Here is a 22,737-nt window from a genome sequence, read left to right as displayed (position 1 = left end):
ACCGTGGGTGCCGCAGTCTCCCACTGGCCATGTATTAATCAGCCCTTAACACACAGAGAAAATGACCAGTAAACAATAGACAACATAACATGTACTGGCTGGTCCATTTCCCATAACTTTAACTGAAACCAGCTAACAGTTTCCTTTCACCTTACTGATGGAACAACACGGTTACAGAGATTAATGCAGGAGGCTAACATGACTTAGCTAGCGCACAAATGTTATTAGCATTACCCACAGATAACGTGAAACAACTCCCTTATTCGTTACTGGCGGCTTCCATTGTAATAACTGGCCTGCGTTACTTTTGTGAAGGATTATTTTGCCAGTTACCTGTTTGGCTGAGCTGCCACTGCCATCTACTGGCGAAACTAAATATCGCCCTAACATCACATCAGGTGGGAGCAAATGAGCTTTTCACTCTGTGTTATGATGCAAACTATTGTCACAACAAATAGCAAAAAAAGATGATGGGGGGTGGGCACGAACACATAAGGAACACATCTGAGACTTGTTCTTAATGCTCAAAATACTCAGGGCGCCACAATTTCGGTAGCTGACTCTCAATTAGCATGCACTTGCCCATCTCGAAAAGAGTACGCCACCCCCTCTCGGCTGTACCGTTCTGATGGGGTGAGTACGGGGCTGATATCTCATGCTTAATGCCATTTTTCCTTAACAGGGTTTGGAAATCTCTGCATGTGAACTCTGTCCCATTGTCTGATCTAATGCATTTTACATTGCCATATGGTGCAACAGCCGCTAGAAATTTCTCTGTTGCCTGCACTGTATCAGTTTTCGTCTTCAAGAAATATACAAACACTGAGTTTGAATAATTATCAGTGAATGACTGGACATATTTGTACCCATCAATAGATTCAGTGGCTATCGGACCTGCTAAATCTGTGTGTACCATTTGTAAAGGAGCCTTTGTTCTTTTTTTTTTTTTTTTTTTTTTTTTAAATGACATCAGAAACAGCAGTATGCGACATTACGTGATGGCAGAGCTTCAGTTCATCCTTTGTCATTTTTTTTTTTTTTTTTTTTTTTTTTTAATAAATAGGACAGGGGGAATGAATGAGAGAAAGAGGGGGAGAGAAAGAAAGAAAACCAAAGGGGAGAAGAGACGGTGAGAAGGGGGGGGAAGAGAGAGAAAAAAAAAAAAAGAACTCCTGGGTCACCTGTATGGAGAAAAAAAAAACAAACAAACAAAAAAAACAAACAGAGGAGACAGCAAACAACAAAGAGTAACATAATAATAGAGAAAACAAAGCACCATCACAATAAACTAGCTAGTCATAGATATCAATATTTACTAAATAATAAACGATATTGTGCAGCACGCAAGATAGACAGCGCACAGTGTGCTTTGAGGCAGCAGCCAAGAAAGCTTTAGTCCGCGTCTGTGAATACCCATGTGTGCATACCTGTGTGGATCAGCATGCTTGCATTCCAAAGGTTTCTCCATGTAATGATCTGCTAGGGAGTGTGGGGGGGCCACAGCCCCGTCCTCCAGGGCATGAAGCAGGTATGGAGGAGATCAAAACTCCAGACATCCAGAGGCCCCCAGAACACAAGAGACCATGGAAGACCAACAGAGGGGCAGCCGCGCCACTGTCCCAGTAAGAGCTGAGGAGAGTCCCAGATGAGGGCTCGCCCAGCAGCCGCGGAGCAGAAGTCAGGGGGAGTTGCAGTGACGCGCCCGTGAGCTCCGCCGGCCCCCAGCTGTGCCTGAGTGACCGAGCCCCAGGCCGAGAGGCCGGGGGCACCCCACCTCCAAAGGGGCCCGAGCGAGCCCCAGGCCCCAGGCCCCGACAAGCGGCCGCCAAGGAGTGAGCCGGTGTGTACCCGGACGCCCACCCCCAGACACAAAGAACCACCAACACACCGACACCTGAGGGAGTCCGCCACCGGCAGGGGAAGTGGTGGTGGGTGGAGATAGGCCTCCAAACCTTGGAGGGCCTGAGGTGTCCCCAGAGAGGTGGCGTCTGATACCCAACCTGACATATAGACACAGACATACAGGCACACACAGACACAAACATCCATTCCCACCCTCATGCTCTCATATGCACTCACTCCACACTCAACCAACGTGGAGACAGACATAAAGAGACGCTGTACACACGATCACACTCCCCAAGCGTACTCTACAAACCGGGTCTAGGTACCCTTGCCCCTGGAGGGGGGAATTGCACCCAGACCCAGGTGGTGTTACCCTTTTCCCTGCGGTGGGGAGAGGCAGACCGCCCCGACTCCGCAGCAGCAGGGAGGCCCCACACCCCAGACCGCAGTCGGACGGCCAACTCCTCCTACTAGCCCTCCCGCTCCAGCAGGCCGCAGAGAATGGGGGTGGGAGAAGACTCCAAACCTCCCTCCACCCGCTCATTGTAATGTTGATGCATATGTGTTCTAAGGTGCATTTAAAACCCAGGAGGGCATGGAGCTACCTGCCAAGGAGCAGCAGGTAAGCGCATAGTCCCTCCTGCTAGCCCTCAATGACTAAGTGTATTTAAAATTGAGAGGTGGGCAACGACGTCAGGGGTGAGGTATACACCCTGATGGTGATTTGGACTCCGTGATTGTGCCCACCCCCAAGATCCTATATGTATGTGTAATGAGAGTGTGAATAATGTGAATGTCTAAGTTGTGGGATAGAGCCTTTGCTCTTGTATTAGGATCTCTGTTTCGGGTTTGTGCAAACTTTCCCTGGATACACACTTCACATTCCTTTTCAGGTCTATCGGTTCTCCCCTTAATCTGCATACCGTTAACCACACCTTGCAATCTTGCTACATCTTCATAGTTGCAATGACCTAATATCTCATGCCATGCCTGTATGTTGTGACAGGTGTTACACTTATCATTACCCTCAACTTCAGTCTGCAAATAGTACAACTTGCCATACACATGAATGTTAAAGTTAGTACCGTCTTTGTGGGTCAACATGTCCTACCCTTGTTTAAAGGTGACTGTTGCTCCTAATGCAATAGCTGACTTTACAGAGAATATGTTCTGGGGGTATGATGGAATAAACAGCGCATCTTTCAGCGTTGCTTTGCGTCGCTGGCCTGTACTGTCAATCAGGAACACCTCTGCGTCCCCCCTCTGTTGGGCGACGCCTCTGCACTGGGTACCGTCTGCCAGTTCTACGCTGTGTGACTCCGGTCTGAACGCGTCGTCGAAGCTCTTGAACTTGGCGATGCTGTTAATGATGTGTGAGGTAGCCCCAGTGTCCACCAACAGGCCTTTCTCCTCAATGCTGTACGCTGACTGCTGGACTTTGATGTCTACGCCCTTAATCCTGAAGGCATAATCTGGCGTTTCTGCTTTGGATCCGTTGCCGCTCTCATCTGCGACCTTCCGCGCGCCATCTTGTTTGTCTTTATGTCTACATGTGGTATCACTGTGTGTGCTGCTTTTGCAATGACTGCACCACGTCCTCCATCTGCACACTTTTGCTCGGTGGCCTTTTAGTCCACACTTGAAACACACAATGTCCACATCGCTCTTGTATCTGCATTGTGCGCTGGATCTCGTGTGCTCACGCCCGGTGCTTCCTCCTGTTTTCATTACGTTGTCGCTACACCCCGAAGCGCTTGACTTTTCAGTGTCTTCGAAACTCCGTAGCTTTGTTTTGAACTCGGCAAATGTCATATCGTCTTTATCGTGAGTAACGTGTATTGCAAATGGCTTAAAACTTTCAGGTAGTCCTTTTAAAACCATAGCAATCAATAATCCATCACCTAAAGTCTCACCCGCATTGCGCAGTGCTGTAATGGCGGCCTCTGCTCTAATGACATAGTCTGTGACAGTCTCTTCCCTCTTTTTCTGAAGTGATGGTGTACAGGTTGATGATTCGGGGCTTCCCCTTCTCAGCGTAGTAGTCCCTTAATATTTCTAATGCTCTTCTCCCATTATCAGGGGCATCTCTCATAATCAGTGAGAGGCTTTTATCGTCCAAAAATTGGATTAACTCGGCGTAAGCGTCAGCGTTCTTCTTACCGTCTGCTGCTACTTCAGCCTCACTGTTCGGTTCCTTCAGAACAGTGGCTTTTAATCCCAACAAGTGCAAATATCCTAGCACCTTAGTTTCCCAAAGTTCATATCTGGTCTCATCTCCGTCAAACATGAGTCGAGGCAGCCTGCTTGCTCCTCGTTGATCCATGTTGCTATTTAGCCGTTAGCCCGCTATCCGTTGTGGCTCCGGATCTTCATGAGAAAAAACTCTTCTTCGAGTCGGCCCTGGGCCCATAAACTGTTGAGTATTGCAGCATCGACAGCGATCAACTCGAAGGAAAATGACGACGGAGGCAAAAATGTCCTTAATATTTTGGGAACTTTATTCCTCATCAACACGCGGCAAAACTTTTCTCATGGGTGCCATTTTCGTTGTGGTCTACTTTTTTTTTTTTTAGGGGCGTGATGACGCAGCATCCGTGCTCTTACAATGAAACAGTGCCTCCTTGTGGTGACAACTAAAATACTGTCTCTGTTAAACCACAGTAACCATAATGCAGTTAAACACTGTACAACATGAGTACACACAATGAATATCTTAATAACGAGTGTTGTGATATTTTGATACCATGGTAGCATTTACAGGATATTGTTTTATTGTGATATTATACAGAAAAGAGTTACTCAATAAGGCCCATTTAATAGTTGTTTTTCTCTTTCTCTCTGACCCAAGAATTGATGTGTAAGACTCACAGGCTGGTACCCCAAGGTCGAAAACACCACAGAGACGAGACCACTTCCTTACTCCCATCCTCCCTTTTTCTTTATCTCTTAGAAAAAGGCTCGTTAAAGGCCAGGTGGTTTGTTTCAGAATTCACTAATGAAAGAACTCTGTATTCTATGTCTAGGAGTGTATTTTGCTGGGATGATCATAAATTGTAGCTGAACTGATAAACTACACACAGGATACTTCTTTGCTCACAAGGCAGGAAGACGTTTCCTTATTTGGTCTGTACCGGAACTTGCTGACACACGAACCTTTTTTTCTCTATATAAGCTGTTGTATACTTAATAAACCTTTGAGTCGATTGGGAAGGCAACCTAAAGCAGTCTCTGTTTTCTTGTTCTCCCAAGCTGCTCCCGAGCTCGTACTAACACGCTGAATGGCATACCTGAGTGTTACTTTAAATAATTAGGAATCTTAGAAGGAAAGGACAGAACTCTGCTTATCGCTCGTGCCTTGGAGGGAAAACCGGGATGGACATTTTTTTCCTTCAATTAGGAACACAGAGTTTATCACGCAACGTCAAAGGTATGTGCCTTTTTTCACGTCACGCTGTGCGCCACGTTATTGTTTACATGAGATGAATTGCAGAATGGCAGATAGAGACAAAATACTGTTACTATGACTATTTGCAGGTTTTACACACTTACACACACACGCAGTTACTGTCCCTCCATTTAGAAAGGCAGAGGTGTCACGGTGTGATTATTTTACGTGCAGTTGTTTATTTCCTGTGTAATAATATTCAACATTGCTTCGTCTCTTGCTCTTGACGAAGGCAGTCGCACTTTTCTCCTCTCCTCCTCCTCCTCCTCCTCCTCTCCCTTAGCTTCCCTGCTTAGCCTCTTATCTCCTTGTCTAGTCTCGTGTTTTTTGTATTACTTTTCCCTGGAACACTGTATCACAGTCCTCTAAAACCTAAATGAGGAATTATGGATTTGATCAACTGGTCCCTAAATGTAATCCACATGTAAAAGGAACAGTTACATTTCTTCTAAATGCACTTTCAGCTACAGTTTATTTGCAGCTATACAAAGAGAAAAATACATGAAACCTCATCATGATACCATCATAAATAAGACCATATAAACATAGTTTTCATTTTAAGCTTTTGTGAGAGATACACATATTGACGGGGTCGGGTTATGTTAAAAAGTATAAATTGTTATACTTTGTTCATTGGTTCAAAGGTACCCCACACATCTTTTTTGTTTGCTTGTTTGTTCTGGTGTATTTTTCATTTGAACTGTTATTCTGCCAGAGTACTCATATTTACAAGATGGCATTGAACGCCCCATTGGTGTGTCAGGAAAACTTTTTTGTACATATGTTCCTTGAAAGGGATTGGAGTCGTTTCTTTTTCCACCGCAGCCAAGGGCTAGGAGTTGGAGAGAAGCTGCTGTAAGTTTTTGTCATGGATCTGCTTGTGAAATAAAGCATATGCAGTGAGAAAGCAACTCCCGGAGTCATCCCTGCCTTAAAGCTGCAACACTTTGCTGTAATGATATCTGTTTTTATTTGGCTTTCATTGGTATTTGATGAAAGATTTTTAATTTTGTGATTATGCTTAGTTGTAGCTTCATTTAAAGGAAGAAGAGGTTGTGAATTGGAGCCAACACAGGAAGAGAGATTGAAGCCATATGTGTAAGAGGAATGCGGTGACATCCGGTTTTAAACAGACAGACTGGCGCTCTCCCTCTCTTTCTCTCCTTTTATGGGAATGTCTGCATTTCTATACATACCAAGTTATCTCCTGTTTCAGCTGACAAGCGAACAGTTTCTCCTTTTAAGGAAAATTATCAGTTCCATACATGCCACTCCTACTGCTGTGGAAACTTGCTTTAAGTATAAATAAAGGACATTTTGGATGCCCTGGGCGGTCTTTCCTCTCTGTCACATCTGTCCTGCACATGTTGCTGCAGGATGGATCGGGCGATGAGGGGGGGGATCGTCCATGTGTGCACATGTAAAAGATATCTTGAGTCTGAGTTCCTTTGCCTTCTACAATTTCTCCTCACAGTATTCATTGTTAGTTTTGAACTACGAAGTTGGATTTTGGTATTGTTATATGATTATAGCTGCATTTGGTAGTAGTGTTGATTTTTTACCTTTTGTTTCTACCATTTTTCATGGATCAGTCTCCTCTCCAAAGTCCTTTTGTTTTTATCACATTTTACTTTCTGCGTTAGACGTTTCCCTTTTTAGATTTTCTCTCTTTCATTTTATTAGCTATGTGTCCTTTGTGCTTTGTCTTTAGAATTGCATCCTCCCTCATTACCTTCAATTATTTTCAACTTTTATTTTTTCCAAGGTGTTTCTACTCACCCTGATTAGAGAAAGCATTCTTTTTGTTATCCCGCCTTGTTTGTTACCAGCCTGTTTTGGAAAGGCACTATTAATGTGGAAAGGTATATACAGGTTTTAGAGCATGAAGGAATTTTTATGGAGGCTTGGATGAAGCCTGAGTGATGAGGGAGAGGCAGTGACGAAGAGGAGCTGGGTTGCACGAAGGCATCTGCAAGGGAGAATGTCAGATGTCATGTGAAAGTGAGATTTAAAGTAGGCGGAGTGAAGGCTGATTGGGCTGAAGAAAGCTGGCAGAAAGATGATTGGACTAGATCGGTGATGTCACAATTAGCTTGACAGCATTGGAAAGTGAAAGTGACTTAAAGCTTAGATTAGTTGTCAACACCTGGGAAAGCAGACAGATGTAGACTTCAGATCTTCCTCATCGAACTTACACATAAGCTACACCAGCACGACTAGAGTAGAAGTCTGAGTTCTGAACCGACATGCATGCAGTCCAGACCCTTTACCTCCTAAAAAGGTTTGGAGCATCATGAAACAATAAATGCAACAACGAAGACCGAGGACTCTTGAGCAGCTAGAATCCTATATCATATTTATATCATATTTTCTCAGTCCCACACATTTACAGACTGTTGTTAAAGGAGGATGGGATGCTACACAGTGGTAAACACGGCCCTGTCCCTACTTTTCTGAGGCTTGTTCATGTCATCAAACTTAAAATGAGCCAATATTTGTCTTGGTATGGTACATTTTCTCAGTTTAAACATTTGCTATGTTTTGTTCTATTGTGGCGTCGTAGGTTTTATTTATTTCATTTTAGTTTTAATGTGGAAGTTTTGTGTCACTCTACAATATCACAGTTCAGACTCATTTCTAACAATTACTGTTTGTTTGTTAAGTCTTACTTCACTTTACTTTGTTCGGGAACTCTACTGCTATTTCAGTGTGCATCTTAATGTCCAGTCTGTTCTCAGAGACCATTTTCACACAGTGTTACACACAGCACACTTTTGTGTTCAACGTTTAATTGGACCAGAGAATATGAACCTCCTGTCACGCTCAAAAAATAAGGAGTGTCTGCACACCAAGCCTTGCGTGTTTGATGACCTCCATTCATGTGACAAAAAGGAATTTAGCTTCAGATTCCACAGAGTGGCTGACTAAATCTGTCAGATATTTTTAGTGACCATTGAATAGCTTTGACTGGATGATCTGATATCGTCATGCTGGTGTTGTTTCTGGAACAACATAGTAAATGTTGTTTCGGGATCAACATTGCAAGTGACCAATCACATTGTTGTGACGTTATTCTTTGGCGCGCCAAGCCATTCGTGCATTTATGAAATTCCAATGTTGCAAGGACAATATCAATTCTGCTTAGCGTTTATTAAAGGGTTAGGGTCAGGGTCCATTGATCGGCGGACAGAGGCGGTTTCTCGCAGCTTAAGTACAGATTCTTGTTTTACGGCGATTTTTTCCGAAGTCGCAAAATTATGACATTCTGATTGGTCACTTGCAATTTTGATCCTGGAACAACATTTACTATGTTGATCTGGGAACAACACCAACATGACGATATCAGATCGTGCGCTTTGATTGATGTCATCTAACAGGTTGCATTGGATTTGGATAAGTTTTGAATTGTGATATTTTTAGTTCTTTTAAGTACAAGTAGAGTAAAATTTGAGGAAACAAAATGTATATTCACTGCTACTATTTGTATGTCACTTTTAAAAGTTTTAATAAAGATGTTCAGTTTTTTCTGTATTACAGCTTTACTTTTAATGGTGTTTCCAAAACACAGAAGTATATCAGAGAAATGTATTGTAGCTCCACCTTTGTGCATTGGTGGAAAAGTTTCGGGTTTGACTGAAATGAAACTGAAAAACTGACAATGCATTAAAAAGATGCAACAACAGGTGACAGGTCACACAGTGGAGCACCGCTGTCAGGAGCACAGGTAGGCTGCTGGGCAGATAAGTGTGTTTAAGCGTCTTTAATTTAATATTTGTTTTTTTTTTGTTCTTTAAAAAAAAAAAATATATATATATATATATATATATACATATTATATAACAAATTATAAAAACATCCAGGTTTATTTTTCCGTTAGTAAAATATAAGTGACTTAGAGATTAAAATTCAAGCATTTGACACTAGATTGAATTTAAAAAAAAAAAAAAATCTGTGATGCATCTTGACACATGAAAACTTGGAGTTTCATTTAAGACAACATTTCCTAGGATTTTAATCATTGATTCAAGTTTCACTCATAAAACAGAACAAAGAAATATCGAGTAAATCAGCAACTTTTTAATCATCACATTAATTGCTTGTTAACTCACTTTTATTCCTGCATAAACTAAAGAATTAATAATAAATAAATAAGAATTCATTTTACAATGTGAGGTAAAGACTTTGATATTCTTGAGAAAACCTCAATAATCCAGAAATTCCCCATTTGTAAGCACTACTGCAATGGTGGGAAATAAAAGCTCCCTTTCCACAGGACAAACCTCCGGCAGAACCAGTCCTCCTGGCAAGAAGTGCCTCAACCAGTTGGAGAGGTGAGGAGAAAGTGAAAGGAAAATAGAAAGAGAGCGTAAGACAGGACAAAACACAGGCTGCAAAAGAAAAGACAAGTGAATGACATGCTGCAGTGGTATATATGTGTTTAAGAATGTGTTTAAAAGAAAAATCATTGTGCCTTGGGCCTTGCTTAGATGTTATCTAAAGTCACGTAAATTAAAATTCATAACTTTAGACTGCATGTCTAGTGTTTCACAAGTTGTAGAACAGCAAGTTGTTATCATTGATCCTGATCCAGGGTATAGGGTATGTGCACAGCTATGCATGAGTTATGTGTGTAGGTGTGTAGAGAAATGAACTTGGGTTGACTCAAATAAAATATAATAATATCCATTGTCGAACTCTAAAAATAGATTATGCAGACACTGTGAGTATAGTGTGTATTAGAACTGTGATGATTCAATCAGTAACTCAACTTAATTAAAAAACAAATTCTGCATATATGCTTAATAAACATTGTGTTATAACATTATATAGCTAAATGTAGTCTAAATATGCTGTTAGCTACTTCAAGTTGATTTGGATTACTATAAAACCACAAGTTATTTTGATTGTTGCTTTTAATTTTATTTTACTAGGCATTTATTAGTTTATTACTGAAAACTGTTTGAAGCTATAATGTTACAGAAACAGAACTTTCCCTATTTAAATTCCTGTTTTCATCTGGCTCTGTGTGCAAGACTGTAACATGTAATCTGTAACACTAGAGGGTGCCTAATCACTGTCCACACATCTCCAGATTGACATCAAATACTCCATGACTACAATATAAGTGATTTAGAGATTTAAATTCAGACATTTTACAATAGCTGTAATTAAAAAAAATCCTCAAAACTCAAAATTCCCCAAGACATAAAACTTTAGTTCTAGCTCATTTTTTTTTTTTATTATATGAATTTGTATTGAATCACCCTCATGGGTGGATCACAGATTGCTTATTTAATTCTTCCTCCATTAAGATTGAAAAAATAATGCACAACGAAAAATAATACACTGTAAGTCAAAATCTACTGATCACATTTTCTGGACAGTGCATGTCTTTATACCTGCTTGTTTGTACCTTATCAGTCCCCTACAGATACTCAACTCATCCAACATGGAGCAACACTTCTGTCACTGCGGCCGGTCTTTCACAACTTACCATGGCCTGAGAGTTCACCAGGGAAAGAAGGGCTGCACACCAAAGGGAATGAGGATCCCTGAAAGTGGGCAATCTAGTTTCCATCCTATGCCGGCCTTTATGGGATCTCTAATTAGACGAGAGCCTTCGATGGGCATGTGTATGAGTCTGGATTATAGTGAGTCTACCAATGTGTCTACCAGTGGTCAGTTTGTGTTGCTACAGGGTCGGGGAGTGACTATCTAACTAAAACTCACTGGTTTACAGTGATAATCTATTTTCATGTTTTAGATAATTACTTTTTTTTAGAATATTTGCCCCATATTTGTCAAACTTACATCAATTAAATCTACAGTTTCATCAAACATGATTTCTTTTTTGCCATCTCCTACGATATTTAATATGTACTATGGCTTGGTTTTTACAGTTTCTGCACTGAAAAAACAAAGACAAAAACACATAGCTGATAACTGATCACTGGAGGATTGTCTGATCCTCCAGTCAGACAACCACAGTAATATGCAGAGTTAGATGTTTAAGTTAGTTCATGACAGGAACAAGACTCTGAAGAACAACATGATAACATTGATCTTCTTTTCTTACAGGGGCTCAAGAGAGACAAGACCGAGAGAGAGAACGAGCAAGACAAGAACGAGAGAGACAAGAACGAGAGAGAGAAGAGCGAGAGAGAGAAGAGCGAGACAGACAAGAACGGGAGATACAAGAACGAGAGAGAGAAGAGCGAGAGAGAGAACGAGCAAGACAAGAACGAGAGAGACAAGAACGGGAGAGACAAGAACGAGAGAGACAAGAACGAGAGAGACAAGAACGGGAGAGACAAGAACGAGAGAGAGAACGAGCAAGACAAGAACGAGAGAGACAAGAAAGAGAGAGAGAAGAACGAGAGAGAGAACTAGAGAGGGAAAGGGAGAGAGAACGGGAGAGAGAGAAGGCTAAAAGGCGACAAAAGGTACTGCAGTTTCAACACAGTGAATATACAGTCATTCATTACCAGTTTCATCCTCCAAAACTGAAGCACAAGGTAGTACCTCACAGACAATCCTGTCTGATAATTCCATTAGAAAAAGCACAGAGGTGGAGTTCAAATACTCAGATTACTTGAGGTAAAGCCTGAAATAAACACATTAACAGTTAGGTAATGAACTGGCTGTTTGTCTAGCTTCACCAGGAGGTTAACATTTGTGACATGGCTCAGGTAACTAATGCTTTTTTATGACAAACCTGAAAAATGTGTGACTCTAGTACTGGCAAATCCAAACTACGCAGTGACTCATAGAGCTGCTGACATGACTGCTAGTATAAGACTTATAACCTGTATAAACTTTGAGTATTTTAACATTTTCCATTGTCCCTTTTCAAGGAAAGACAAGAAAAGATGAAAGCTGATTTACGGCAGAAAATTGATTCCCGAGACCACAAGATGGCCGAGGTCAAATCATCTGAAATAAACTGCAATGTAAAGACCGCAACATTTTAAAAAAAAAAGAAAATCCTTTATTTTGATATTGCTTTGACGCCGTTACTCTCTTATGGCTATTCAGGGTAGCTTGGATGCCGAATGGCTGGAGATCAACAGTTTCTTCTCAGAGGTGATGAAAATTGCGGAGGATGCTAAAGAGAAAGCATGCCAGACTGTGGACGACAGGTTGGTCCTGTGAGGCATATAGAAGTTAGTCTGTCAGCATCGTTGAAGAACATTTTAACATCGCAAGGATTCTTTGTGCTCCTTTGGTGCATTATGTTTTAATAAAATGGATTCCCACGTGCCCTCTCTGTTATCTTTAGGAGACGGAAAGTGAAAAGAGAAGCACAAGATCTCACCCACAAGCTGCAAAGAGAAATTGATGTGCTCAAAAAAGCCACTGATGACCTAGACAACAACCCAGACTTGGAGGTGAACCTCAAGGATCTGAGATCCATCTACTGGAGCATAAATTCCCTTAAAAGAGGAAAAATTTCATTTACAACATCTGTGCATTTTCAGTGTTATTTCTGATTCATTCAATTTAATCGTGCCTGCTGTAAGCTAACTTTTACCTTTGCACACATGCACAGCTTTCTCCTGTAACAGGCCTGAAAGAATCTGATAACTGGAAAACTTTATGTGACAACACTTCACTCTTCTTCGGGACACTGCGAGGTACGACTTCAGCCATGATGAAGCAAATTGGCCAGGAAATAGAAAAACTCGCATCCAAAGGTAAGTCTTTTGGTCTCTCGTGACTTGTATTAATTTAACTTTAGACATACTGCAGCTTACTCAAATGTGTGTTTCCACAGACCTCGAGAGGATTTCTACATTTGCAGGTGTGTATTTAAAAAAAAAAATTACAGCAGTATAAAAACAATGTTAACAGTGAGTAAAAACAGGGAACAGGTGTGCATGTCACAGTTTGCTGGGCAAGCCGTGCGTAAATTATTAAAGGACCCTTTAGGCAGGCAGCTCAGATGCAAGTGAGTTTGTGATACAAACAGATATGACAAGGGTGACCATGGAAACTAAGCAAAACCTAAACTTGGAAATCTAACAGAAACAAACCAGAAGTGGAGATGCAGGGAGATTCAGGGAAACGACTTGTCAGCCGGTGATCGGCTGTGATCAGCTGATCACGGGGCCGGGGTTAAAAGAGAGACGCCACCCACCTGTTCGCCGCTCAGACATCAGTATCCTCGTGTCACGAGCTCCGAAACTCTGCGACATCAGTCTCCGCCTGATCCAGCAACTGTGAGTTACAACCCCTTTCAATCCTTTTCCTCTTCCCGGCTCCGCTCGCTCTCTGTCTGTAACGACCGTTCCGAAGCCACGCTTCGTGCTCAGGTCATTACTAGAATAACTGCGTGTCTGCTCCAAACCCACCGCTAGCCTTCGCCGCGCTTGGGTCTAGCCAGCACGCCACACGGGCACGCCGAATTACTGTGTGCGATCCGCCCGGCCGTGACAGGATGTCTGAGCCGCATGTAGACCCAGCGGAATTCGAACGGCTGAAAGCCGAAGTGTTATATCTCCGCGGTGTGGTGGATCGGATGAGCACAAAGATGGAGTCTCTCACCGAAACTGTCCTCCAGCTTTCCTCTTCCGTCACCTCGCTGCAACGTCAGCCAGCGCCGGTGAGCGCTGAACCCCGGATCGGACTACCCGACAAGTGGAACGGAGTAGACGGCCGGCCTGATGGACTGCTCGCCACCTTAGACATGATGTTTGAATGTCAACCCACTAAATACGTCACTGCCCGTGCAAAAGTGGCGATGCTCACCTCTCTCTTGTCTGGCCAGGCTCAGGAATGGGCCGCGGCTCTCTACAACAATAAGTCTGCAGCGTGTAATGACTATGCTCTGTTTGTGGAGGAGTTAAAAAAGACTTTCGTTCCCCCCAGCAGTGAAGTGGAAGTGGAGTCACAGCTGCTTCATCTACGCCAGGGCGGCCGACCAGTCTGTTACTTCGCCTCCCGATTCCGCACCCTGGCTGCTAAGCTTCAATGGGGAGATGCTTCTCTGCGCTCCATCTTTCTAGAGGGGCTGGCTGATTACATCAGAGACGAGATGGCCGGCCGTGAGGCCCCAAAGACCTTGGATGAGGCCGTGGACCTTGCCCTGAAGATCGACCAACGCGTGATGTCGCGGCCTCGCCATGCCCCTCGGGCCTTAAAACCCTTCCAGCCTCAGCGGACCACGTCGTCGCGACCTCCTCCCCCCTCTGATGGAGCCACGGCTAGCCCAAGCAGCACATCCAGCGAGGAGCCCATGCAGCTGGGTGGACTCCCCAAAGAGGAGAAAGAGAGACGCTGGCGTGAGGGCCTCTGCGCCTACTGTGGATCAGCTCGACACCGCCGTCCCCAGTGCCCGCTACGGCCGGGAAACGACGACGCCAGGTAGACTGCGGGGGTGTCCCACCTGGCCCTTCCCACTCCTCTGATCCCTCTCGTTTTCTGTTACCGGTCACATTTCACCTGAAACACCAACAGCTCTCATCCGAAGCCCTCCTGGACACCGGAGCCGCCGAGAACTTCATCGACCAAAAACTAGCCTCTCGGCTCCGCATCCCATTGACTTCCGTCGACCGATTTCTCCCGGTGACCTCAGTAGACGGGCGACCACTCCAACCCTACCCGGTCCAGTTCCAGACCCAGCCAGTCCGCATGTCTGTCGGGGATCATCAGGAGGAGATCCGGTTCCTAGTAGTCTCGGCCTCTTCCTCTCCTCTCATCCTCGGATACCCCTGGTTCCGTCGACATGACCCCCACGTCTCCTGGTCTTCCTGCCAGATCCTGGACTGGGGTCCCCAGTGTTCACGCCGCTGCCTTCTCCTCCGGACTGGACAGGACTCAAAGTCAGAAGAGGCGTCACCCCCGGAGCCCGTCGATCTGGATAGGATCCCTCCGGCTTACCATGACCTGTCCGAGGTCTTCAGTAAGAGGCGAGCCTCCGCTCTCCCTCCTCATCGCTCCTACGACATGGCCATCGAGCTCCTCCCGGGAGCAGTCCCTCCTCGTGGTCGCCTGTTCTCGCTGTCAACCGCAGAGAACAAAGCCATGGAGGAGTACGTCGCTGAGGCTCTCCAACAGGGCTTCATTCGCCCTTCTACCTCCCCTGCAGCTGCGGGGTTCTTCTTTGTAAAGAAGAAAGACGGCGGGCTTCGCCCCTGTATAGACTACCGAGGCTTGAATAAAATCACTGTTAAGAACCGCCATCCTCTTCCTCTGCTATCCACCGCGCTCGATTCCCTCTCCCAGGCCTGCATCTTCACCAAACTAGACCTACGCAGCGCTTACAATTTGGTGCGGATTAGAGAAGGGGACGAATGGAAGACGGCCTTCATCACCCCTAACGGGCACTGGGAGTATCTGGTGATGCCCTTCGGCCTCTGCAACAGCCCTGCTGTCTTCCAACACCTGATCAACGATGTCTTGCGGGACATGCTGGGCCGATGGGTGTTTGCCTATCTGGATGACATCCTGATCTACTCCCGCACCGAAGTGGACCATATTCGCCATGTGCGGGCCGTGCTAAGCAGGCTGCTCGAGTACCAGCTGTTCTGCAAACTGGAAAAGTGTGCCTTCCATCAACGGTCCACTACCTTCCTGGGCTTCACCATCTCCTCCAATGGCCTGACCATGGACCCGCAAAAGCTCCAAGCCGTGACCCAGTGGCCTCAGCCTTCCAGCCTTAAGCAGCTACAGAGCTTCCTGGGCTTTGCCAATTTTTATCGGCGCTTTATCCGCAATTTCAGCACCATTGTCGCGCCACTGACATCCCTCACTAAACCAGCTAACCTGCCCAGGCCCTTCTGCCTCCCCCCTGGTGCGAAACTAGCCTTCCGAGACCTTATCCGTCGGTTTGCTACAGCTCCCGTCCTGCTCCACCCTGATCCTGCCGGAGATTTTGTGGTGGAGGTGGATGCCTCCGATGTTGGCGCTGGCGCCGTCCTCTCTCAACACGGCCCGGATGGAAAACTTCACCCGTGCTGCTATTTTTCAAGGAAGTTCTCTGACACGCAGCGACGGTATGGTGTCGGCGACCGGGAACTCCTGGCCATCAAGTGGGCCTTGGAAGAATGGCGGCATTGGCTCCTGGGAGCGAAAGAACCGTTTCTGATCTGGACTGATCACCAGAACCTGATCCATATTCGTTCTGCCAAGCAGCTCAACCCAAGGCAGGCCCGTTGGGCCTTATTCTTCGAACCGTACAACTTCCACCTCGCCTACCGCCCTGGCTCCAAGAACACCAAGGCAGACGCCCTCTCCCGGCAGTTCACCCAGGACGACTTCACGTCAGACCCTGGACCTATCCTACCGTCTCATTGTTTCGCTGCCCCCCTTCGGTGGCCCTTGGAGGACTCTATCCGGGACGCCCTGACCGCCGAACCGCCTCCGCCGGAGACCCCAGCTGGGCGGCTCTACGTGCCATCCCGGTGCCGTCAGGAGGCCTTGCTCTGGGCTCACTCCTCCCCGCTCTCTGGTCACCCAGGGCCCGACAGAACCCTCCAGCTCCTCCGTCGTGCCTTCTGGTGGCCCTCCATGACTCGGGACGCCCGGGACTTCGTTTCCGCCTGTGACACCTGTGCTCGGGCCAAGTCCTCCACCCAGCCACCCGCTGGCGACCTTCACCCTCTCCCGGTGCCGAGACGTCCCTGGTCCCATGTCGGCCTTGACTTTGTTACCGGCCTTCCATCTGTGGACGGTCTTGACACCATCCTCACCTTTGTGGACCGGTTTTCTAAGGCGGTGCACCTGGTCGCCCTGGCCGGCCTCCCCTCCGCCAAACGGACGGCCGAGCTCCTCCTGGACCATGTCGTCCGGCTTCACGGATTCCCCAAGGACATAGTCTCCGATCGGGGGCCACAGTTCACCGCCAGGTTCTGGAAGGCCTTCTGCCGCCTGATTGGAGCGTCTCCCAGCCTCTCGTCCGGCTATCACCCTCAGACCAACGGGCAGGTTGAACGGACCAATCAACAGTTGGGGCGCTTCTTACGGTGCTTCGTCTCCGCCCAACCGTCGCTATGGCCTCGTTACCTGGTGTGGGCTGAGTTGTCTCATAACCTTCACATCTCTTCCGCCACCGGTCTCTCGCCCTTTGAGGTCTGTTATGGATTTCAACCTCCTATCTTCAGCCATCAGGAAGCGGAGGTCGACGTGCCGGCTGCTGAACGGATGGTCCGCCGCTGTCGCCAGGCCTGGATCAAGGCGCGGGCTGCCATTTCCCGGGCCAACGCTCTGTACACCCGGCAGCATCGTCGCCGCCACCGCCCGGGTCACCCCTTCCAGCCGGGGGACCGCGTCTGGCTCTCCACTAAGCACCTACGGCTGCGCGGCGAGTCCAAGAAGCTCGCTCCCCGGTTCGTCGGCCCGTACGAAGTCACCGCCCGGCTCAACCCCGTGGCTTACCGTCTCCGGCTTCCGCCCGCCATGAAGGTCCATCCGGTTTTCCACGTCTCGCAGCTTAAGCGGCACGTCGCTTCCCCACTGGCGCCCCCCTCCCGGGCCCCGCCCCCGCCCAGGATCGTCGATGGGGGTCCTGTCTACACTGTCCGTCGGATCTTGGACTCCCGTCCCCGGGGCCGGGGGGTCCAGTATTTGGTGGACTGGGCTGGCTACGGCCCTGATGAGCGCTCCTGGGTGCCGTCCCGCTTCATCTTGGATCCTTCCCTCATCTCGGATTTCCGTCGCCGCCGTCCTGGCCCGTCGGGTGCCGGTCCTCGGGGGGGGGGGTCCTGTCAGCCGGTGATCGGCTGTGATCAGCTGATCACGGGGCCGGGGTTAAAAGAGAGACGCCACCCACCTGTTCGCCGCTCAGACATCAGTATCCTCGTGTCACGAGCTCCGAAACTCTGCGACATCAGTCTCCGCCTGATCCAGCAACTGTGAGTTACAACCCCTTTCAATCCTTTTCCTCTTCCCGGCTCCGCTCGCTCTCTGTCTGTAACGACCGTTCCGAAGCCACGCTTCGTGCTCAGGTCATTACTAGAATAACTGCGTGTCTGCTCCAAACCCACCGCTAGCCTTCGCCGCGCTTGGGTCTAGCCAGCACGCCACACGGGCACGCCGAATTACTGTGTGCGATCCGCCCGGCCGTGACACGACTTGGGAAATACAAAGACGAACCAGCTACGCACACCAGAAAACACAGGAGTTATATACACAAAGAGGCAATCAGGAAATGAGAAACGGGAGGAGACACAGCTGGGGAAAATTGGAGCTGACGAGACTGAGAGATATGAAAACAGAATACAATAACCTGAGACACTGACCTTCAAAATAAAACAGGAACTCACACATATAAAGAAACACAGACTTTACACAGAGGGAAACACACAGGTAGGGATGACTAACACTAAACTGAAGAAGAACCAAACCAAAACCAATGAGCTAGAAACCACAACCAGAATATATTATAATAATAGAAAACAAAAAACACTTGGTCAAATGACCCAGGACCATGACAGTGCACCAGATTTTCAACATAAAAGCCCTGTTTTATTTTAAATTTTCCTTTTAAAGGAAAACCAATATGCTTATAAAATAATAATGACATGTTCAAAATTAGACATCAGTTTGATACAGTAAGTCAGTTTTCAGAATAAAAGCCTTTGATTTCAGTTTTAAACATGTTTTTAATTTCTAGAGTTGAATTTGTTCTTTTGCTAAAGTTAAGTAATTTCTAAGCACAATTTAGTATGCACTTCCCCAATCTGGATATTATTTTCTCATGTAATTTTCTGCGTTTGTTTAGAAAATAATGGCAAAGATCAGTTTAATATTATCCAGAATTTATTTATTATTTTTCACTTGTTATCCTGTTGATACCGAGAGCTGGTGATATAGAGAAACCATATAACACAAGTATGTTGTTTCTGAACTGGGTGGGCAACCCATCCATCTTTTTCCTAAAATTCAACAAAATGAATTTGTTGCATTTGAATAATGTGAGAATTGAAATCTAGCACAGATATTAGACAAATAACATTAAAAAACATTAACAATAAAACAAATTAAAGCCCTAGCTGGCTAAGCAACCCGTTTTATTTAGTAAGTCTTCTCTGTTACGGTGAGGTCTGGAAAGGTCAGTCTGATTGGACTCCATCAATACTTAGTGCCTTGGTGTGATGGAGCCCTTTAACAAAAATGTTGATTAAAAAAAGGAATAAAGAGTGATTTTTATGTGTTGACCTATGTGTGATGTTTATAGATCTACTTACCACATGGTTCAGTTTTTTTAATTAAGTGTATTCTTTTGACTGTAGTGGACGTGAAGCTGGACCCGACTTCTGCACACTCAAGTCTTGTAATTTCTGATAATGGGAAAGAAGTGAGAAAAGGTGGAAAAACAGCAAAAGATCCTAATTCTCCCCAGAGGTCTGATATATTTGGAAGTGTCCTGGGGCTCAACAGGCTGAAATCAGGGAAATCATACTGGGAGGTGGAGGTCAGCAACAAGACTGGGTGGGATGTGGGTGTGGCCAGATGTGATGCTTACCGCAAGGGGAAATTTTTAGTGACCCCTGACAAAGGTTACTGGGTTATTGTCTTTTATGGAGACAAAAAATATGCAGCCCGGACAACACCGCCCGTGCACCTTCCATTTAAAGGGAAACCTCGGAAAGTCGGGGTGTATGTAGATTATGAAGAAGGTCTCGTGTCCTTTTATGATGTGATGTCTCAGTCTCACATCTACTCATTTACTGAGTGTTCGTTTGGTGGTGAGATCCTCCCATACTTCAGTCTCCATCTGAAACCAGATGAGAAAAACAGCGATCCTTTGATTATATCTGCTATGGAAAAGCAGTAGTAATCACATGCACTGGTTTTGGAGCAGTGAATGCATCAGTTATAGGCATTATATATATTAAAGTGGGAATTTGATTGCCTGGGTTTCCATGTTCTTTTCTTATAATGATAACATGAATCAATGAAGGTACAATAAAGGCATGGTTTTAGAGTTTTCTTTTATGCACTATATAGCAATGCTAGCAATGCAAATGTATACATATTATGGGGATGCACTCTAAATACTGTTAATTATGATTATGTGCAAAGGGATGATTTACTAAGGATTCTTCTCTTGTTATTGGTTGTGTTCATACAAACCAGTGTTTCCCAACCCTTTGGAACCACAGCACATATTTCACATTAGAAAAATCACAAGATCCACCACTATTGACACCCTGCCATATCTAGGTGTGTGTCAACATGTTAAGGTTGGCACGTTAAGCATGTTGTTTCCAGAGCTGCACCTTTCAACCAAATCCCGTATATTTTACTTGTGAGCAATTTGTTATTTCAGCCTTATATTTGTGTGTTCAGGTCAATCAAATGTTCAAATATATCTGCCAGATACAGCAGTCTTGTACACCACTGGTCCCTTGAGAGTAACTTGACGTCCTTCTGATTTGTGAAAAACACTTTAAGTTCTTGATTCTTGCAGTCTTGGCAACAAGTACTTCCCGGTGCAGAATATAATGCATTGTAATGACATCTAGATGTTGCTCTTTCACTCCGTTTACAAATCCTTTAGTGTGCCCGAGCATGGCAGCTGCTCCATCGGTGCAAACATGTATGCATTTTTGCAATTCAGCAACTTGTTAGCTTTAAGTGCTTTATTGCTCTTATTGGTGGTTTTCCTCATTAAAGCTGCCTGCGTCTCAGTCTGTACACGCTTGAAGTGATGGGTGTTTTGTCTGGAGATGGTGTTTAAGTTTGCTTGGAACCAGGCGTAGCAGAATGGGCTCAGTTGGTTCTCCAGTGTATGAGAATCCAAAGGCAAGATAATGTTAACTGTATTGTCATGATTTTACTTTTTCTTTTGCTTTCTTCCACTATTATTGCTAGGGCCATCTGGGTTGGAATTCTCTCTAGGACCCAGGCCAGATTGACGGTTTTTGTTTTCAGTTATTTAGTAATCGCTATTCCCTGCAGTTTTGTCTCACTCGCAGCTCGACTTTGTACTTTTGTATTTCTTCTTCATCTTCATCTTGCTGGTGGTAAGGGCAGTACAATTAAGTGGATCTGGTGGATGAGAATGTGTTGTGTCCTGTAATGATCGTACCATATTGCACCACTAGAGGGTGGTGTCATGAAATAAGAGTAAAGTGGAGTTGGTAAAGTTTTAGAGTTAGAGTATAGTTAGACGGCTAACTGTTAACTTGTTGTGTCTTCCTGTTACCTCTACGATGTAAAGTCTGTGCTGAATTCATTAAAGAGCACTGTTCCTTTATGAGGACTGGTTTATTACCGGCCGCTACTACAGAATGTAATTGTTCTGCCTGTCACAACACGCCACTTGCTAAGAGTACCAATCAGGTGAAATTGGATAATCTTCCACGGCACACTTGATGATTTCTAATGGCATACTTATGTTCCGTGGTTGGGAAAAGCTGATTTTAACCACTACCTCAAGCATTTAGTCTACAAGATGCTTAATTCTACAGACCCTCCTTGTTACTCCACACATCTGTTGAACAATTTGTCTCACTGGGCAGTTTAGATCCTGTAAACTGTAGTCTACATGAGTCACTTTAAATAATCCATTTACAGCATATAAGCAATATGTTTTACACAGATATACACAAGAAACAAACAAACTTCTATCTAGGGAATATTTTTTAATATTTTAACTGTGTTTGTAATGATAAAAGAATGAAATATGTTTAAGATTTTAGTTTTATTTATTTTGTAATTTGAATAAATCCAAACCTTAATGAAACCAGCTGTATATTGTCTTCTTTACTCTTCCTTCAGCCCTAGGAGTGCAGGGATTTTAGAGAAGCAAGTTTGTAGCTGACATTAGTAAAAAAAAAAATACATTTTACATTAGCTAGATTTTTAAGTGCAATAAAAGTTAATAAGCTACAGCACACTGTGGTTTAGCTATGTCTGAATTCAAAAGGCTTTAAAGGCCACCTGATTTTTCAGATTTTTTTTGGAGCTTGACTCTTTCTTAGAATAACAGTGAGGAACCCTACAATCTGTTTCATTTCTTCATTTCACCCATGCAAGCAAAGTTTAGAAAACACTTCCTGTGAAAGTGAATTGGCCAGACACTTTTTAGCACTCACTAATGTTAAGAGAAAATTTTAGACTAGTAACATTAATGCTATATTTTTCTGTGAAGCTCTGCCTTACAGTGACATTAGCTCCACATTCTTAGTCACTGTAGTGCTGTGAGACCAATACAGAAGGTGCTGCTGAGCTCTGTGTTATTATAATCATTTTGCCTCAGATGTGTGCAACATCAGCATCCACTATATTGAAATTAAAATAAAAAGTTTTAGCAGGTCTGCTGTGTGTCCTGCTCATGCCTGGGTAACTGACCCCTCCAAACTCTCCTCTTTCAGCATGGCAGTTGAGCGCTCCTCTTACACATTTTCAAAGCAGAAATTGGGTTAATGACAGGGCCAGTATGATTAAAAAAGCTGACCTAAACCACATAAATCATGAAGCATAACAGTTGTTGGCACCTC

General features: G+C 44.9%; 1 protein-coding gene across 3 annotated transcripts; it reads left to right on the top strand.

The window, feature by feature from the left end:
- Positions 1-3,986: 3,986 nt before the first annotated feature.
- Positions 3,987-21,987, top strand: LOC146714361 (uncharacterized). 3 transcript variants are annotated; one of them, XM_085450837.1, is made up of 9 exons: positions 3,987-5,272; positions 10,712-10,941; positions 11,369-11,733; positions 12,145-12,240; positions 12,326-12,429; positions 12,570-12,678; positions 12,840-12,984; positions 13,065-13,091; positions 19,522-21,987. In XM_085450837.1, the coding sequence occupies exons 2-9, from the start codon at positions 10,740-10,742 to the stop codon at positions 20,064-20,066; spliced, it is 1,593 nt and encodes a 530-aa protein (XP_085306963.1). In that variant the 5' UTR covers positions 3,987-5,272; positions 10,712-10,739; the 3' UTR covers positions 20,067-21,987. The 3 variants fall into 3 exon arrangements, with proteins under 3 accessions (XP_085306963.1, XP_085306962.1, XP_085306961.1); XM_085450836.1 differs by lacking the exon at positions 3,987-5,272 and adding an exon at positions 8,577-9,014; XM_085450835.1 differs by lacking the exon at positions 3,987-5,272 and adding an exon at positions 9,233-9,621.
- Positions 21,988-22,737: the final 750 nt, after the last annotated feature.

This window comes from Copadichromis virginalis, linkage group LG3, assembly GCF_057382275.1.
Source record: "Copadichromis virginalis isolate Kocher_CV1m ecotype Utaka linkage group LG3, C_Virginalis_male_GT1.1, whole genome shotgun sequence".
Lineage (NCBI taxonomy): Eukaryota > Metazoa > Chordata > Actinopteri > Cichliformes > Cichlidae > Copadichromis > Copadichromis virginalis.
This window is presented reverse-complemented; position numbering and strand designations above follow the sequence as displayed.

What these genes read in the sequence shown, in the direction of transcription:
- LOC146714361 (XM_085450835.1), top strand. Translation starts at nt 9,533, where the DNA reads ATGGTGGGAAATAAAAGCTCCCTTTCCACAGGACAAACCTCCGGCAGA. An exon ending in AGGCTAAAAGGCGACAAAAG is followed by an intron (nt 11,734 to 12,144) that starts GTACTGCAGTTT and finishes TCCCTTTTCAAG; the next exon opens with GAAAGACAAGAAAAGATGAA. An exon ending in AGAAAAACTCGCATCCAAAG is followed by an intron (nt 12,985 to 13,064) that starts GTAAGTCTTTTG and finishes GTGTTTCCACAG; the next exon opens with ACCTCGAGAGGATTTCTACA.